Source organism: Blennius ocellaris (genome assembly GCF_963422515.1).
Source record: "Blennius ocellaris genome assembly, chromosome: 23".
In the NCBI taxonomy this organism is placed as follows: Eukaryota; Metazoa; Chordata; class Actinopteri; order Blenniiformes; family Blenniidae; genus Blennius; species Blennius ocellaris.
In genome coordinates, this window is record NC_137672.1 from 6667144 (window position 1) to 6684801 (window position 17658).

General features: G+C 41.3%; 1 protein-coding gene across 1 annotated transcript in view; it reads right to left on the bottom strand.

Moving 5' to 3' along the window:
- Positions 1 to 17658, bottom strand: part of nrxn2b (neurexin 2b) — a gene marked incomplete at its 3' end in the record, with an annotated part of 753200 nt that overhangs the window by 396094 nt on the left and 339448 nt on the right. Inside the window, exons 11-13 of the mRNA XM_080519167.1 lie at positions 7858 to 7977; positions 4088 to 4469; positions 369 to 559 (exon numbers count right to left, since the gene is read on the bottom strand). Coding sequence (XP_080375293.1) covers positions 369 to 559; positions 4088 to 4469; positions 7858 to 7977 — 693 coding nt within the window. The remainder of the gene's footprint in view (positions 1 to 368; positions 560 to 4087; positions 4470 to 7857; positions 7978 to 17658) is intronic.

Consider the following 17658-nt stretch of genomic DNA (forward strand, 5'->3'; position numbering starts at 1 on the left):
TCTGTCATCATACAGTGGCCTCCTGTGGTCACTGATGGTATGTACCAGTATTTTTTAATATTTTTTTTAAACAATATTCATTATTTTATTTTTTTTTAATTTGATCTGAATCACTTAAGGTCATTTGTAGCACATGACAGCAAAAAAACCCAAAGTGTGTAATAATTTTAATTCTCTTGAAGATAATTCAATGTTCAATGTTTTTAGATGTATATTGAGCATGTTGTATTGCAATAACAAATATTAGTTATATATTGCGCATCCTCAGAGCGAAGTTGCTTTGCCACAGACAGATTTGAGTCGACGTATGTCCAACAAACCAGGGACAACACCACGACAGTTATTTCCTGCAAACGGACGCGTCCTACCTTTGAGGTCCAGGTTTCGGGCTCCATTGGAGTGCTGAGTGACGGTGCGTGAGTCGATCTTCAGCGTATGTACATTGTTGGCGTCCCGGGACACCACCACATTGTGCCACTGGTTGTCGTTTAGCGGCTTGTCCGAGTTGCCCTTCATCAGCGACGGGCCGTTGCCAAGATCGAACACGTAGTGGACGAAGCTGCAGATGAGGAGGAGGAGGAGGAGGAAGAGGAGGAAGAGGAGGATATAGAGGTGAGATTGTTATAAATCTATCCCAATAGCTGTCCTTGAGAAACATTTATTATTTTTTTTCCCGTCCTGGCTGAAGAATGGGGACAATCATACTCAATTGACTTCTCTGTAGAAGTCAAGCAGTATTTTTTCTTTTTTTTTTCACCATTCTGTATTTCTTTCTTTCAAGGACACGCATTGACGACTGGCCACAGCCAGAAACACTCCTTCTCCAAACATCTATTCAACATTCACTTTTACCTTCATCCTGCCAGTGAGGGGGAAACAAAATAGATTTTTGGATGAAATTAATATTCTCAAGTGCTAATGGGAGCTGGGATTTAGTTTTTTCTTGTCTCGCTCGTCTGACGTGTAAATTTAGATGCCCTCTTTTTGTCTTAACGTCCCTGTTTGCACATAGGCAGATGAGGTGGCACAGTTCCCTCCTTCAGACAAATATGGCTGTCTTTTGTGTTGTGGGTTGAGGCTATTGTGGCCATTTCATTCAAGGTGTGTGTGTGTGTGTTTTTTTTTTTTCTACCTCAATTCCAATTCTTTTATGAAGCCTCTTGTCTTTGTGTGGCAGAAGCAGCTCAGGCTTTTGTGTTCTAACAAGGCTGAATATAGACCACAAGAGAAAGGTAGATAAGGCGGCAGAAGCCTCTTTCTGACACTCTAATTACAAGCAGCTTGCAGGCCGATACAATTCACAAGTTGGAATTGTGTATGTCTATGTTTTTGTCCCGTTCCTTTCAAGTCTTGACACAAAAATCACCAATTACTTTCCAGTTGTGAAAAATAAACGGTCGCGCAACATTAAACCTGAACAATTGGTAGCAGTAGTTTTAACGTGAAAAATAAAGAGTTGACATGAGATCCAGTAAAGATGCGCGCCAGATACAAAACAAACCCTGCAGTAACAATGGTTTGAACTGAAATGTGATTTTCTTTTGAGAACTGACTTTTTTTGTCCAGCTTTTATTCTCTGTATCCTCTCAAGGCTTCCTTGTTTGGTACAATTTTGGTTTATTCACTTCCAAAAAGATGTATTGTATTTTTTGCTTTTGCATTTATTCTCACATTTATTCTCTAAATGTGGTACCTCAGCAGAATGCAAGTTCTCTGCAGTGCTGCATAGACAATTACTACTATAATTACATTTGAAAGAAACATAATACAAATATTATTAAAATATTTTATTTATAACATGTGATTTATAATTTTTGAAGAAAACAAGATGTTTCAAGGAAAATCACAACTTTTTGCAGTTGTGCTGAAAATAATGCAGTTTTCGTTTTGGACTGCTGTTTGGGTGCTGATGGTTGTTATTGTAATGAAGCCACACATGCAGGCGTTCATGAGGACAACACACTGTAAACATTAACACTGGGAGAACACGGACGTTCTCGTGGACAGGTGACAAAGTTGGGTTGTTAATACAGTAACTGTCGACTGTAGAACTACCAAGTCCCATGAGAATATGGACTGGGAGTTACAACACTCAGCCATGATGCACAGGCAGCGTTTTCAAAAAGTTATAATTGGTAATATGATCTTCATCCTGCATTCAAGTGTGCAGGGTGGTCATGATATTATGGCTGAACGTAGCGGAAAAGTTTTCCGCCCGCCGTCGTTGACATTCAGAATGTCACTTTTTTTTCCCTCTTCAACTTTAATTCTAGTCTTCAGTGTACACCCCCCCCCCCCCCACACACAGTCTGAGAGCAAAGAAAAACACAGTCTCCGGAGTTTAACATCTAATTATATATACTTGCAGATTTTCTAAAGTCATTCAAACTTGCCTGTGTGGTAAACAACACGATCTTGTGTTGGTGTGGGAAACACAGAACACAGATTTATTATGGCTTCACAAAGATTTCAAGAGAGGGAATTAAAAAAAAAAAAAATAACACAGCAAAAAAAACAATGCTTTTGTTTTTTCTGCCGAAAGATTACAGTCTACCTCAACACTGTACTCCTCACAGAGTGTAACCAGATTAGGAAATAAGGTAGATTGCTTTTGGAATTGCTTTAGAGCACAAACAGAGCTCGGTGGGTGTTTTGCTGAACGAGTAAGAAGTAAATGTTCACCTGCTCATTTATTATCATCAGCATCAGCAAAGCCACCAAGAAAACCAGGGGTGAAGAAAGCCATCTTTTTTTTTTTTTAAGCTGAGAACAGAGACTTAACCCTCATGTTGCAGATTAGTCTGACCCATTTTGAAGAATTAGAAATCAATATCTCAGATGATTGGTGGAGTGTGAAAACTTTTTCTGCTGGGTTCAATCGGAGTAATGGACATGGAAATGGCAAATGGCTCGTTTAACATACTCGTGGCCAACCCAGCGTGATTGTGCAGCCCAAGTAACGCTCCTGCAGGAGCAGATTGCAGCAAATCTCCCCGAGTTTCAGGACTGATGCGTCTGTCATTAACGCAGGCGGCGCTCATGCTGCGCGCATGGCTAATGTAGTCGCACACAGCTGGGCGTGTTGGCTTTTAAATGAGATGTGGTCAGGCGCAAAAGCATAGTTGTCTCATCCTGATGCAAGAGAAGCGATTGTAATATTCCAAAACACATCTATCTGTACCACTTAATCTGGTTTATAGTCGCAGGAGGTGATCGGAAGCCATAATTGGTGAAGGCGTGATCTAATCAGAACTCTCGTCGATGAAATACAAGTGGTTCACACTTTTAACCGCTGCGTTAACAGAAACTACAATTGCTTTTGATGGTCCCACATGGAAAGAACCTATATGAGGATATATGCGCATATATGAAACCTATAAGCAGTTTATATGCACATATATGCTGCATATATGCATATATATGCCACATATAGGCAAAATTGAGGTGCATATATGTGAATATACAGGCCATATATGTCTCCTGTACTGCTTCTTTAATTCCACACACAACACACACACACACACACACACACACACACACACACACACACACACACACACACACACACACACACACACACACACACACACACACACACACACACACACACACACACACACACACACACACATCACTTTGGCAACTGTCATACATTATCAAGGCAATAACTAAGAACTAACTTAAAAACAATTATGCAAGAAGAACATAAATGCACACATATATACATGCATATATGTACCTGTATAGGTACCTGTATGTACGTATATGTGTACATACAGTATATGTGCATTTATGTACATATAATATAGGAAAACGGCCAATTTTATATATGTCACATATATTAAAAACCTCTATCAAAACTTATATTAAAACATATATGTTTATATAGGTTCTTTCCATGTGGGGTGTCAGAATTGATGGACGTTTGATGCCCCATTTTCACGTGAAAACTTAAAACCTTTATTAGGTTTTGGGTGTCCGATTTATCTGACGAGTCAAAAAGCGTGCTGAACAGAATTCCTCCCGGTAAAACTGTCGGCAAAGATGAAAAGATTCCCTCAGCTGACAGAAATCTCCGCGCACTCACCCCTTCACCAGCTCCACGACGATGAAGTCGCTCCCGTCCCCGGAGTTGAAGAGCATCAGGCCGTCGGGCGTGGTGGTTTTGAACTGAAAGAAGAGGTGCATGGAGGCGTACGCCTGCAGCGTGGCCAGCGCCAGGTAGCTGCCTTTCGTTCGAAACGTCACCGGGTCGGCGATGATGTGGCGCATGCCGAAGCGGGCGTTCAGCTCGCAGTAGGAGATGTCGCCGTTCTTGCACTGGTCCAGGTAGGGGAGCCCGTTGAAGTTCAGACCCTGCAGGTGGCCGATGAAGTTGGACGGCACCACGGAAATGAAGCGGCGCTCCGTCATGATGCCCGTCTCAATGTTGTGGAACTCCAGACGAGTGTGGGCACCGGTCATCTGGCCTGAGAGTAAATAGTGTAATACAATACCATTGAATTATTAGATCACCCGTGTGCAATATAAAGCTCCTGAATAGGCAGTAAGGAAGCATTGTGAAAGTAATTTTGAGTCCCTTACTCATTTTCAAGAAGTGAAATGAGCAAAGAAGAGACAAAACTTGACAAAAACCTACAATCAGCCATCAAAACGATTGATTCTGATGCTTTATTATTGGAGAGTGGAACCAGTGGTTTTGGAGTCGCATGTGGCCCTTCGGCTCCTCTTCATCGGCTCCCTGCAGCTTTCCTAAAATTATAGGTAACTGAACACTTTTATCTTATTTTCATCTTGTTGCACAGCAGAAAACCTCTCAAAGTGCCTCTTATTTCGCAGCCCAATGTGACAAATGTGACACGTAAATTAGATTGTTCGATCGTTTGTCAACTTGGATATTCCTCGCCTGCAGAGTTTTGTAAATGCACTAGTCAGAAAGCTAACCAGGAATAAAGACAAATAAAAAAAATGTATTTGATGAAAAAAAAATGGTGCGATTAAAGTGTGACTCTGATAAAATTGATAAAACTTTAACGACAAACTGCTTGGAACATCTAAATGGCAAAAACAACATGCACAGCTAAAAAAAATAAAGTTCAAACCAATATAAAAGCTAAAATGACAAAACTGATCAAATTATTGGAACTTAATATTATTGGAATTTTCATTTAATTTACTTTCATAATGAAATGAATGTGACCTATGACTAATTCATGGAGTTTCATTTTTTCTAAGAGGGCAGCTCTTTATTTTACACTTCACGCATTATATTTGTACCATTAATAAAATCCATTAATAAAATCCATTTCTCTTCAAATAAGAGTTTAGAATCTAAGTAATGTCTTAGATATCTTGTGAATTAAATGTGTTCTATTTGTATCTAACATTTGACACATGGAACAAGTACGATGGAATTTGTGTTAAGGTACATACTTTCTTCTGCAAGTTTTGTTTACCTCTTCAATGTTGCCACGTTGTGCAAAGAAGATGCATTTGTGGGATGAGAAACGGAACCAAGTATGTGGTCATGTTCGCTGTGGAACTGGATGTCAGGCTGTTATGATTGTGGAGAGTCAGTGGTGTAGTGATGTCTGGAGGAATGGGTGTATGCACCGTTCTTCTCTTCTTTTAAAGCAGCCCGGAAATACAATTTTTTGGAAAGAGTGCCATGTAAGATTACTTTATTTAGTGGAAAATCGGCTTATATATAGTATTTGCTCATTCCCACATAATATATTGACTGGCAATATATGCCAAGACGTGTCCCGCCCTACTCTGCCTCTGATTGGCTCGTCTGCCCTCATGCCGGACGATGAACAGAAACATTAACCAATCAAATCGTGTTTCTAGTTTTGTGCAATTTTAAATCGGCCCTTCACTACACTCTTTAATCGGCTTTCTTTGTCGAGTGCGAGTGACCAACAGCCAGAGGGGAAAAGTAAGAAGCGATCCGATAAAACAACGATAAAACAGTCTCATAAAAGTTTGATGAACATTAAGGCATCGATATGTTGCTCCGAGGACAGCTTGGTGTCCGACTTTTACAAACTGGTTGTTTGATATTCCAGCAGAAAAGGCAAATCAAACCACATGTTGTTTGTTTTAAGCAGGTTTGTGCCGAGGAACGACTCGGCAGGATTGACACCTCCATCATTCAAAAGTGACACAATAACTGTCGTCAGTATATTTAACCATGTGACGGTTTGTGAATTTTTATGAAATCATAGCAGGGTTGGGTAGAGGCGTGTCGATGCAGTGGATTTCTCGCGGCTCATTCTGTGGACGTCTCTTCCTGCTGTACAGTCTGTGAACCAGTTCCACCTTCGCAGGGTCACTCCTTTCCTCTCTCTCTTCCCTTCCCTCCAGCCTCAGCATGCCTCCATCTCCCTTCATATACCTCACACCTTCCCCTCACCTCTCCCCCCGTCCTTTCGCCCGGGGGCCAGCCGCCGCGGCGAGCGCCCGGTGACTCCACCTCGTCTCTTGACCTCTCCGTCCTTCCTGCGCTATTTCCTCCCCTCGCTGCTCCTCTTGGCAGCTGCTCGCTCGCACTGAAGCATATGTATGAAAAGCACTCTGGCGTCGTCGGTCTAAATTACATACGTTTCGTTCGTTTTATGCGTCTGCGTGAATGTGGCGGGGTTGTGAGCTCGTCTGCCATTTGCAGCCTTTTAAAAGTGAGTCATACCTCATGGAGCGAGTCGGTGTGGGAGGCGATGCTGACACCAAACTGTGTATTAGGATTTACTCAGCTACGTCAAATGGAATGAATTCATTCAAACAATCTTTGCTTTTCTAATATTCTTTTCTTTTTTTAGCTCTGTTACCGATCTCCCCTAAATATAAGTTTAAAATAAAGCCTGTGGTACCACTGACACAACTCAATTACCGCAACAATTACTCACCTGCACAGATTTAAGTTGAAAAAATGGTAAGATTTACCTTGCATTAAAAAAAACCCCAAAACATTTAAATTCTTGTATACTTTGTCATGTTTTCTAACCATATTTTGTTATTTTGTCCTACTCAATTCATCCTGGTTTATTGATTGAACTTTTCTGAAATTCCACATTATATTAAAATTTTTTTTTGTTTTTTTCTATATTAAAATCAATACATGACTGTAGTTTCTCAAATATGTATACATATAGTCTTATTCAGTAAATATTACTTTAAAATATAGCTCTATCCATGCTGGCCATTCATAAGTCATCATGTCATTTTTTTTCCTTCATTGATTGGCTGATGACTGTGTGTCATTTTCCATTATTACACAATTAGAATAATCATTTATACAATTAGATTCTATGGTAGCCTTTTAAAAATTTGCATTGTGCATCATTACTATGTATAAATCCAAAACACAGTAATACACATCTTATGTAACAACAATATCAATAATACATATATCTTGTTCCACATGTCTGAGATGGAGTATGAAGATGTGAAACCTTTTTAAATTTTGATTAGGTGTTTATATTTGTCAACGTACATTATTAATATTGTTGTTGTTTTAAGGATTATTAAGATCTGTCGTGTTTTGTTCAGTACCTCAAGTTATTCCAGAAGGAGCGCATGTACGAATATTTGCATACATTCTACATCTTGCAGTCCTGTGTTACACGAGTTAAAATTAGGGCATTCATTCATATGTATGTTTTTTTGTTCACTTTATAATTTCTCTGTCGTATGTACACACGGTCTCTATATCATATCCTGTACTGCATGTAAGATTCTAATTGCTGTTGGACTTGTCTCATTGGCACTCTCTGAATACATCTTCGACTGACTGATGCACTCTTTCAGTCGACCCCCCCCCCCCCCCCCCACCGGACAGAGGGGCCAATCGCAGCTCACCTTCCACGGTGACGTTGTCCACAGACAGCTGCAGGCTCTTGCCTCTCCGCACCACCTTCACAGTGTGCCACTCGTTGTCATTCAGCTTCTGCCCCGCGAACAACGTCTCGGGTCCTTTGCCTGTGGTGGGGGAGGAGCGGGAGGGGGGGGGGGGGTTTCAGATCACGAGCAGCGAGGTGGGGAACAGTGAGTTCTCACACACTCATACACACACACACACACACACTCAAGAGTTCATACAGTAGGTGACAGAACTAGTCGGGGAAAGAAAAAAAAAAAAAAACCTTCATGTTTGCGAAACACATTCACTCCATGCATTCTTCCGTCAGTGTACTAGAAATGAAAAGGAATCAAATATTCGACCTGACAGGCTGTAAAATCAGATGTCTTCTCGGGGGCGCACGGAGGAACGCCAAGACAATAGAAAGAAGTTACGAGTGCCTCGGTGGAGTAGATTAGAGGAGAGAGGCGATGATTGGTGGTGACGTCGTGTTACGGGAAGGCGTGCGGAGAGCGCTCCGTGTTTCAGCTCGGCACACCGACGCCTCTCCCGATGCACCCCGCTAAGTGGAAGAACTGACGGGCGAAACCTTCATAACTCACTCGCTCTTTCCACTCTGCTACTCCCAAACTGCTGCGTTCCTCTTCCTCGCCTCCCTCAATGCTCTTCCTGCTCAGTCTGCTGCAGTGGCATATGGCGTTAGCAGAGAAATGGCACTTATTTAAATATCTTTCCCTAAGTGTGAGCTATTTCTATCCTGCTGTATTGCATCAGCCCTGCCGTGATGGAGGTGCAGATTTTTTTTTACTGAGACACTAACCAATGACAAGTGAATGAACAGGTGTTTTTATCTGGCATGTATCTGGCATGTAGCTTATACAGATGTAACATCTGGTAATCAAACAGTTTCCGAAGGTGGAGCGATGGGGTTTGTTCGGTTTTGGAAGAGTTGAGGGTGACTGTCCCACAGTCCCGATCACCCGATACTGAGCCTGGACAGGTCCATCACAATAAAATGATCTTGGTATTTGCATTTTCACAAAATGTACACTGAAACTTCAGTTTTCTTAAATGAAGTATAAAGTTTCCTTTCCCCACCGCTGACTACATTTCCTCCTTAAGTCCCTGGAGCATCACGCCAAAAGGCCAATGCTATGAATGGAAACTCACTACATCTCTAATGGCAGGGTGATATGAAGAAGACGAACGTCATTCAAAGTGACACCATATCAGCCATGGTGAGAAGGGCACGCTGTTAAACACGGATGAAGTCCAACTTGTTTCTTTAGACTGCACTTAGTTCTATTATAAATGGGTTAATTGAAACACTACTGGAAATACGTCGAGGCCAGATCCAAAAATAAAAGAGACCTGCTCAAGCCTGCCATTTAATCAAAGCAAAAATGAGCATGAACAGTTGGCACACACCTGCAGACATTTGAATATGGAGTTCCTGCAGTCTAAATTCAGCTGTTATTGCGTAGCATGCTTGAAAACACCACTGGAGACTGTGTGTTGACAATATAATGCTGGCATCCATTTTCTGTCCCACTTGACCTCATGTGAAGTTGCTTTTAGCCAATCCCAGCTGACAATGGGTTCATGGCTGCACCGTGGACAGTTCACTGCTCAGTCACAAGGCAAAGCCAGATGAATATTTCCGCCTATTGCCAATGTAGTTAAAGTGGGCATAATATAGCTTTTCAATAATTCCACATCGGTCTCGTTGGTCCAAAAAACATTGCATTCAATGTTTATTGCCCCAAATCCAGCTTTTCCTTGATTTTCCGCCATTTGAATATTGGATCATAGGAGCTGCATTGAGAATAGGCTGTGTCTGTGTGAGCTGGACTGGCTCCGCCCACACATGCCCATCTTGGGAAGAGGCAGAAGCAGAGCTACCTAATTGTTGGAGGGTGAAAGGGAGGGTCTACCTTGATTTGGATTGGCGAAACCCCTCATGACACGATACAGGGTTTGACAGCACAGTATACCAGCTTGTGTGGATGATGTTCACACTGAAGATGTTTGAGGATGTAAGACATAGAGCTATTTCTGCCTCACTTCCAGGATGGCTTGATCTTTCCTCACTGGCCAGCAGGCACATCTGTTCCAGTGCTTGATATTGCACAGTGTGAATCTCCTCTTCTCAGCTGTCTTTGGAATAATTCAGTGGAGAAGGAAAACAATTTTGTCAATTGATGTCCCCACCTGGCAAGAAAACACACACCTGACCCACCGGAGACTGTTTATTTACTCAAGGTTTGTTTTGTTTGTTTGTTTTTACCACAGTGAAGGTTTTTATCATCTTTTTGTCTTTAGCTATATGTAATTGGATTGAAAGATTTTTGATTGTGCCATGTGTGAGGCAAACACAAAAAGAAACCCCCCCCCCAAAAAAAAACAAAATCTGTTGTCATGCTACAAAGAGAACAAAAGTGGATAAAAAAAGGCCAGTGGAGCATCTAAGTTATTTGAAAAAAAAAAAAAAACCTGAAAAACGAAACAAACAAGCTGAAGGCAACGTGTGAAGGTAAACAGGAAAATATGAATTTTAAGAACTCTCAAAAAGAGATAGAGGATCAAAGGAGATGGGGCAGAGTCGATGAAAGATCATAAAGGTTCGAACAGCCAAGTGCAGCACAAATGAATGGGAACCTTTTAGAATGGGGTTCATGCAATATTTATTTCATCTGGCTGCTACAGGCCACAGGAGAGAGGGAACCGCTGCTGCTCACACTGCAAAAGCCATTGAGCCATTTGGCCATAATACCACGAACAATAGGAGGGGGTGGCAAACGAGATATATTTATATACATGCTGCTGTGGTCAAGCCAGCCAAACAACAAAAAAGGCTCTGGGCAAAAAAAAAAAAGGCAAATATACAGCCAGGGAGCCGTACAGCTGCACAGGATACGTGTGCAGCTCAGTAACAACTGTGAAAGAAAATCACAGGTAAGACAGATTGTGTCTTACTCAAAGGTTAAGAAAGGTTAAGACCAAAACCCCTTTACCCATTTATTCAGTGGGCTTGTGTACAAACTCAATATCCAAGTCATTAATCTGTCTGTGGAACCGGAGATCAATGATTAAATCTATTGACCTGTCATAGTAATTAAAGCTACTGCAGCACAAACAAAACACACATGAAATAAATGTGTTTTCAGTCAATGGAAAAAAGAGTAATTTAGCTCTGGAAGAGTCTACATTTCAATCAGGAAACTGAGAAATGTGTTTTTTCAGAGACATACATTCCACAATGGCAATGTGCTGATTACATTTCTACTTAGTCTTAGATTTGTACACATTACCATGTCATGGTCAGGTAAAACGTAATGCAAGGTAGCCAGATTATTGTTCTTCTTTTCGTGACGAACTCAGGATGACCATTTAAAAATATGTACCCATTACTGATACATGCAATAAAAACCATAAGCATAACCTCCACCTTCTAAGCTACCTTATTAAAGGGGTTGCTGGGGGTAATCCCAGCTGTATTAAAGGTAAATGCATTATACATGCTGATGAGGTAGCCAGCACATCACTGCAGTACATAGTCCTGCACAGGGAGAACATGCACAGAGAGACCCGAATGTTGGTTATTGAACCAGGAGTATTGACTTGAGAGCAAACCACTTGACAAATAGCAGCTGTAATGATACCATTTGTATCACTTAAATGTCAAGTGGCACACATCTATAATCCACCATGACAGCATTATCACTCGTTACCTGGTTATTCCGAGAAAATAGTCAAATATGTTGTCTTTTTTTTTTTCCTGATTTATTCTTTTCTTGTTGGCTTGTTTCACTGCCCCTTGTAGCGATGCAATAGTTAAAACAAAAAAGAAAGAAAACAAATCTTAAAATGCAGGAGAAGTTGGGCAGAGAAGAGCAGAAAATAGAAACCGTGGGTTGGCACATATGCATTGCTGGCAGTTTTGTTGAAACATTTTTATGAATCTTTTTCTCAAGTCAAGTTGATTTAATACATACAGCATTATCACAGTATGGTTGTTTACAAAGGATACGCATGGATCCATGTGGCTTGAACAGTTTAAGTGAAAAAGCTAAGTTTTTCCTCCAGCTTTGGTATTGTGCTGCTCTGTAGTCAGTGCTGCTGAAATGCACGTGCTGCTAATCAGGTAAGGGAGTTAAAAAACAAACCCGGAAAGAAACAAAACTATGCTAATTACATTAACTTTTTTCGTTTCAAATCAATTCATTAAATTAATGTGTTATTTTGATTATATATATATATATATAAACACACAAAACTGACTAGAGGATACACTTACAATATAAAGGATGCATTAAGATGACCACACTGGGTTTGTGTACTTGAGTGAAACGTCTACATTTAATAAGTAGCAGTGCTGCGATTCTATCCATTAGGCATGCATGGAAATATGGGTACATTAGGTTGCATCTGTCAGGTCACTTGCGGTTCACCAGGCAAGCTCAAAACCTAAAGACTCTGGAAATGAGCGCTGGGAGATTGATTGTACACCCTCAACTTCCCAGGATCTATTGGAGTCCAGCTAATGACTGCCTGCAAAACTACATATTGCGGTTTATCATTGATGAGGTTTCACTTTATTGCTGAGCCCACATTGATAACAAAAAAAGCCAGTGACCAGCAGTCCAGGGTTAAATGAGCCACTAAGCTTTTAAAGCAGACACTAGCAGTCAGAAGTACTCATTACTGAGAATAAAACCCAGGGAAATACGCAAGGCTCATTAATAAAATGCAATTATTTCCTATCGTGAAACTCGTGCCCTCTCACTTTATATAGGCGATCAGGCAGGACAACGGCCTGTAGTCTCCCAAACAAGAGCTTATCTCCTCTATCCTCTTGTCTTGCCACTTTCCCCTTCCCCTTGCACTTTCTAATTGGGTCAAAATAGAATCTGACAAGATGTTGGGTAGCTTTCGTTACCCGTGTAAAAATAGCTTGCACTGTGGGATTCATTGACTGTGTCAGCACTCCGTAAGTGAGAGGTGTGATGTTTGCGGGCCGTTGCATAATTACCAGCAGTCATCCATCATTGGAAGCTGTGTTCCCTCTGTAAACAACTTTGATTAATGCAATCGGATCAATGGGCCACGAGCCCTTAGCCAGTGGTTGCGGGTTGTTGCCATCAGTCTCTATTCAGTGGTGCGCTTGCTGCTGCAGCAGCGAGTGCTCAAGCGCAGTCGTGTAATTATTTTTTTGTCTCAACCCTAATCAAAACAGCTCGAGAAAAGGGAGGCTGATTCTCCAGTGGGCCATGATGACAGCGTTGCTGTTCGGATAAGCAAGAAATAAAAGATGAGAGGTGTTTGTTGTCCCTCGCTGTGTTGAAATGTCACAAGAATCCAGATATCTATCAGTCCACTGACGACGATATGTAAACTCTCAGAGCTGTGAGGTGCCAGTGACAGCAACATCAGGCAAACTGAATGTCTTTCCAAGAAAAAACTAATTCCCTTCATCCTGTCGATGTTCATAGAAAACACCTGAACTCAAAGCACCCACATGTAGTACAAAGGATTAGTTTGCATCGTGCCCGTCACCTGAGCCCAGTGAGGTCCAGTGAACATCTCATGTTGTCAATTAAAATCATCTCTGAGTGATGATAGCTTTGAGGTACAGCCAGTAAGCTTTCCCAATAAGGTTGTTATGCTAAAGTGGCACATCAAAGTCTGGCCAGAAGGAGAGCGGCCAGCCAGAGAGGGATGATTATGGGTCTGTAATATTGTGGCCAAAACAACAACAGTACCGCCGTGGGCACACTGTCTAGCTTGCTTTATATATAATCCTGCTGAATGTAAGAACCATTACCCATTATGAAGCTTGGGTGTTGGAAAAATCCTTGCTGCTTCAGAAGGTAGTGTCCATGAGTTACAAGTACAAGTTACACATTTTGGTGAATTTTCTTGGAGGAATTGAATGAGGGCGGCAAGCTGTTTTGGTGATTAGCATTTTAGCCATAAATTGTGAAGATCACATCTTTCTGAGCTGATACTGCATGTTCTCCCTGTACATGAATGGGTTTTTACCATTAAGTGGGTTCTTTTGCATTTGAGTATATGCTGGATTGGTAAAATGGTGATGATGTGTTCCCATAAGTGAGAATGTCCCAGTTTGATGAACTGGCAGCATGTCCAATGTTCACTATTCTCAGATAGGATGGACTCCAGCACTTGCAAAAATGACCTATATAGAGGAAAGATGGATTGAATAGTGTCGAGTACAGTATAGCACATTATAGTATATTGTGTAACTGTAATCATGGTTGGAGGGCCTAAAATACTGTATTTCATTCTCCAAATTGTAACAGGTAATTGAACACTGCATTATCATTGGAGGCACTAATTTAACATGAACAGGTAATTGAATGGCTGTAAATTAAGTTGTATTGAATCAATTGGGTTCAATTATGATTATATGACCTACATTTGACATTGCAGACTGTAATAAAGACAGACAATGGTTCAATGTAGCCCTTGGGCAATCCGTTGATCATATCTGGGCTGCCCCTTTTACCTTTGGTATACTCATATTATATTCTGGTTTGCTTTCCAAACATAGACTTCCTGCATGGAATTTGCATCTCTGTGCTTTAGGATCGGTGTGTTCCTTGTTTTAATACAATAACTGACTATAAAGTAATTTTGGGGGGCTCAAAGGAGATCCTGCATCATACATGCTATGTGAATGGCCATCCAACTATAACTACATTATTTGACTATTTTGAAAAGATTTCTTGGGAGTGAAAGAAAAGTAATTTCTAATAAAGTGCAAAAGCCTGGAAGGGCATTAACATATATTATCAAGTATCCCTGTTTCCTCCCTGTTTCCCAGCTTTGGTTACATTACAAAACTGATCTGTTGGGGGGAAATCTAATTGAACTGCCATTAAATCAAGATTGAGTGATGAGAACTTCTTCCTCAGAGCATTCCTGAGATTGTTTGTACGAAAGTATCTGATGAACATACGGGAGCAGCCACCTTCATAATAACAGCGACAAGTAGTTCCCCAGATCTGCTCTAAAAAGAATCAAAAGAATCAAGTAAAAGCTTTGACAGCCCTTGTGCTGATGGCCTCCCTGGGGGGGGGTTTCGATCCTCAGGTCTGAAACCACGACTCTGCACTACAGCGTCAGAGTAACATTGAAAGCCAAGCGTCCTGAAAGTGCCATCATTCTAACCTCAACTAAATCCTGGAAACCCGAGCGACTTGTGTTAGCCGAGCTCCATGACAGCAGATCCCACCATAACACACATTCAGATTCCCTTTTTTTACGAGTTGTGACTGAAGCTGCCATCTTCAGGTCGGTTGTATGGCAGCGGTTGCCAGCCAGAGTTATTCCTCTGTTATTCCTGTTAGTTCCCTGGCAGAGAATGTAATCACCAGCAGCAAGTGCTGGGGACGTTCGAGGTCATAAGCTAAAAAAACTACGTGCGTGCACGCACTTGCGCATTTAGGTGCAAGCACCCACAGGAGAGGAAAAAATACAACAGCGAGCTGCACTCTAATTAAAACCAATTCCAGAATGTGTTGGCGCTCTCGAGCTGTTTCTTTCTTGGCTCGGCAGCCCCACTCTGAGGGGGGGGGGGAATCATAAGAGGATGCTGAGTGTCAGTGAAAAGAGGAGGGAGATTGAGATGGGGTGTGTGGCGGAGGTGGTGGTGAGGAGGGGAGGGGGAGGGGGGCAGGACAGAAAATGCAGAGAGGATAGTGGATACCATTTATGGATTTTTCATGCCGAGCTGCAGAGGAGCATGAAAACACAAGCCAGTGAGAGACCAAATGCTGACCAGGGGGAATTGTAATACTTTGGCTTTATTGTGGATTTCAATGAAAAAGAAGGGGGATTGAAAAGGATGCCTTCATAAAAAAAAAGGAAAGAAAAAAGAAAAGTAGCAAAAAGAATCTTCTGCTTAGAATGACAGACAGGTACTGCAATGGAAGTGGGAATACCCCTGCGTGCCGTACGAGCATACCACTTGTTTATGTTCCTGATTAGCATTTCACTAGCAGGTGATGCACCTCAGGCAACCCCCCCCCCCCGCTGTGCGCCCATCTGGGAGAGCACATTGTGAATACCCTGTCAACGCTCACACTGACGCCTGTGCGTATCATTGCAGGTGCAGCTTTGACTACATGTAAACGGGATATAGACTTTGTTCTCTGGATCTGAAATCAAGGGCGCTCATCATGTGAGATTGTTTTCCCGTGTCCGTTTCCTGCATGTGATCGTTGTAATAATAAACACGCTTTGAAATTGGCAAAGGTCTAATGACTGAGACAACACAAAGTGCACAATTCATGGATCAATTTCACTCAAAGACTGGGATATCATTCATTAGTAGGCTGAGATCAATGTCAATATTGTTTACAAGTTAGAATTCTAGTTGCTGCATTGAAGTTGTACTTGTCTCTAAAATAGTCATCTTTGTTCATCTGGAGGTCTCAAAGGTCTTTCAGTTCAAGGGCCAGACAGACACGGGTTTACGAGCTGGAGCTATCTTTTCACCTACTGAAAAATAGATATCGAATAGTTATGAACAGCCAGAGCTCACTATCATTTAAAGGTACAGACAGAGAAACAGCCTGTTCTCAGAAGAGCTACCGGAGGGACTTTTAGATGCCGAAATTCAAGACCAAGGCTGGATTTGGGGAAATATACTTTGACAACAATGCTGCTAAACATCTGACACCGATGTGATGCTTTTGAAACTGTATAATATGGGACATTTAAAGAGACTGCATGCAGCACTGTGGGACGAGCAAGAATCCAAGCTACAGTGTAATTTGGTATGTGGAGCAGGGTCAGTTTATGATACAAACAGTGGACATGTTTGGAAAATCTGACTTAATTACACGAATATTACAAATTATATGAGATGCAATTAATTTGGGTAGAAACAGGATCCAATCTTGTGCTCCTCATAGCTTTTTTCAAGCTCTCAGCAGGTTATCAGGCTTCTTTGTACAATGCAAACTGGTGTTTGGTTAATAGGTCAATGACTTTATAATGCAGGTAAGTGACTGATGCAGGGAATGACCTCTGTTGGCTGAAATAGGCTACAGTCCCCCAAAACTTTGAGTTTAAAGTGAGTATAGAAGTCGGATCGGGTGGATTTCAGAGGTCACAAAGACCTTTGATCTTTTTCAAATAAACTTTAATCAATCCACCTTCAAGTGAGTATCAACAAATGTGCCAAATCTAAATAATTCCTAAAAGTATAATTGTCTCAATACGAAACACAAAATATCAGTTTATCTTTGAGTCAGTGAAAAATAACAATAAGCACATTTTAAGGAAGTTCCAATGAACAAAAAGGATGTAACCGTGAAGTTAAGATGTAGAATGAATCAAGAAAATCCCACAAGGACATCACACTAGTATCTGTTGGAGCAACACATGAATGCAACATTTACAAAGAAAGAATACAAACTACGTTTGTTGCCCAAAGCATCACTGCAAAGTGAAGTAAAAACCTAAAGGAATCCGGTCTGATAGCAGAATTCAAGGAAAGGACATCTGCTCCCCTTCAAGTAATCAAAAACAGCATAAATGTGTGTTATTTTACTGAACCGACAGTATCAAGCCAAAGCTGTGACACATTAATCTTGCTGTGATTCATTTCTGGCTAAGCTCTATCAATAAGGCTATACTTATAAGCAGGTTTATCGCTACCTCATTGCAATGTCTGATTCTTTCTATCTAAATAATTGCCATGCCAAACGTTCTCTATAGATTCAAAAACTCACACCAGATAGTGTTGTGAAGCTTTGGTGTAGGAACGG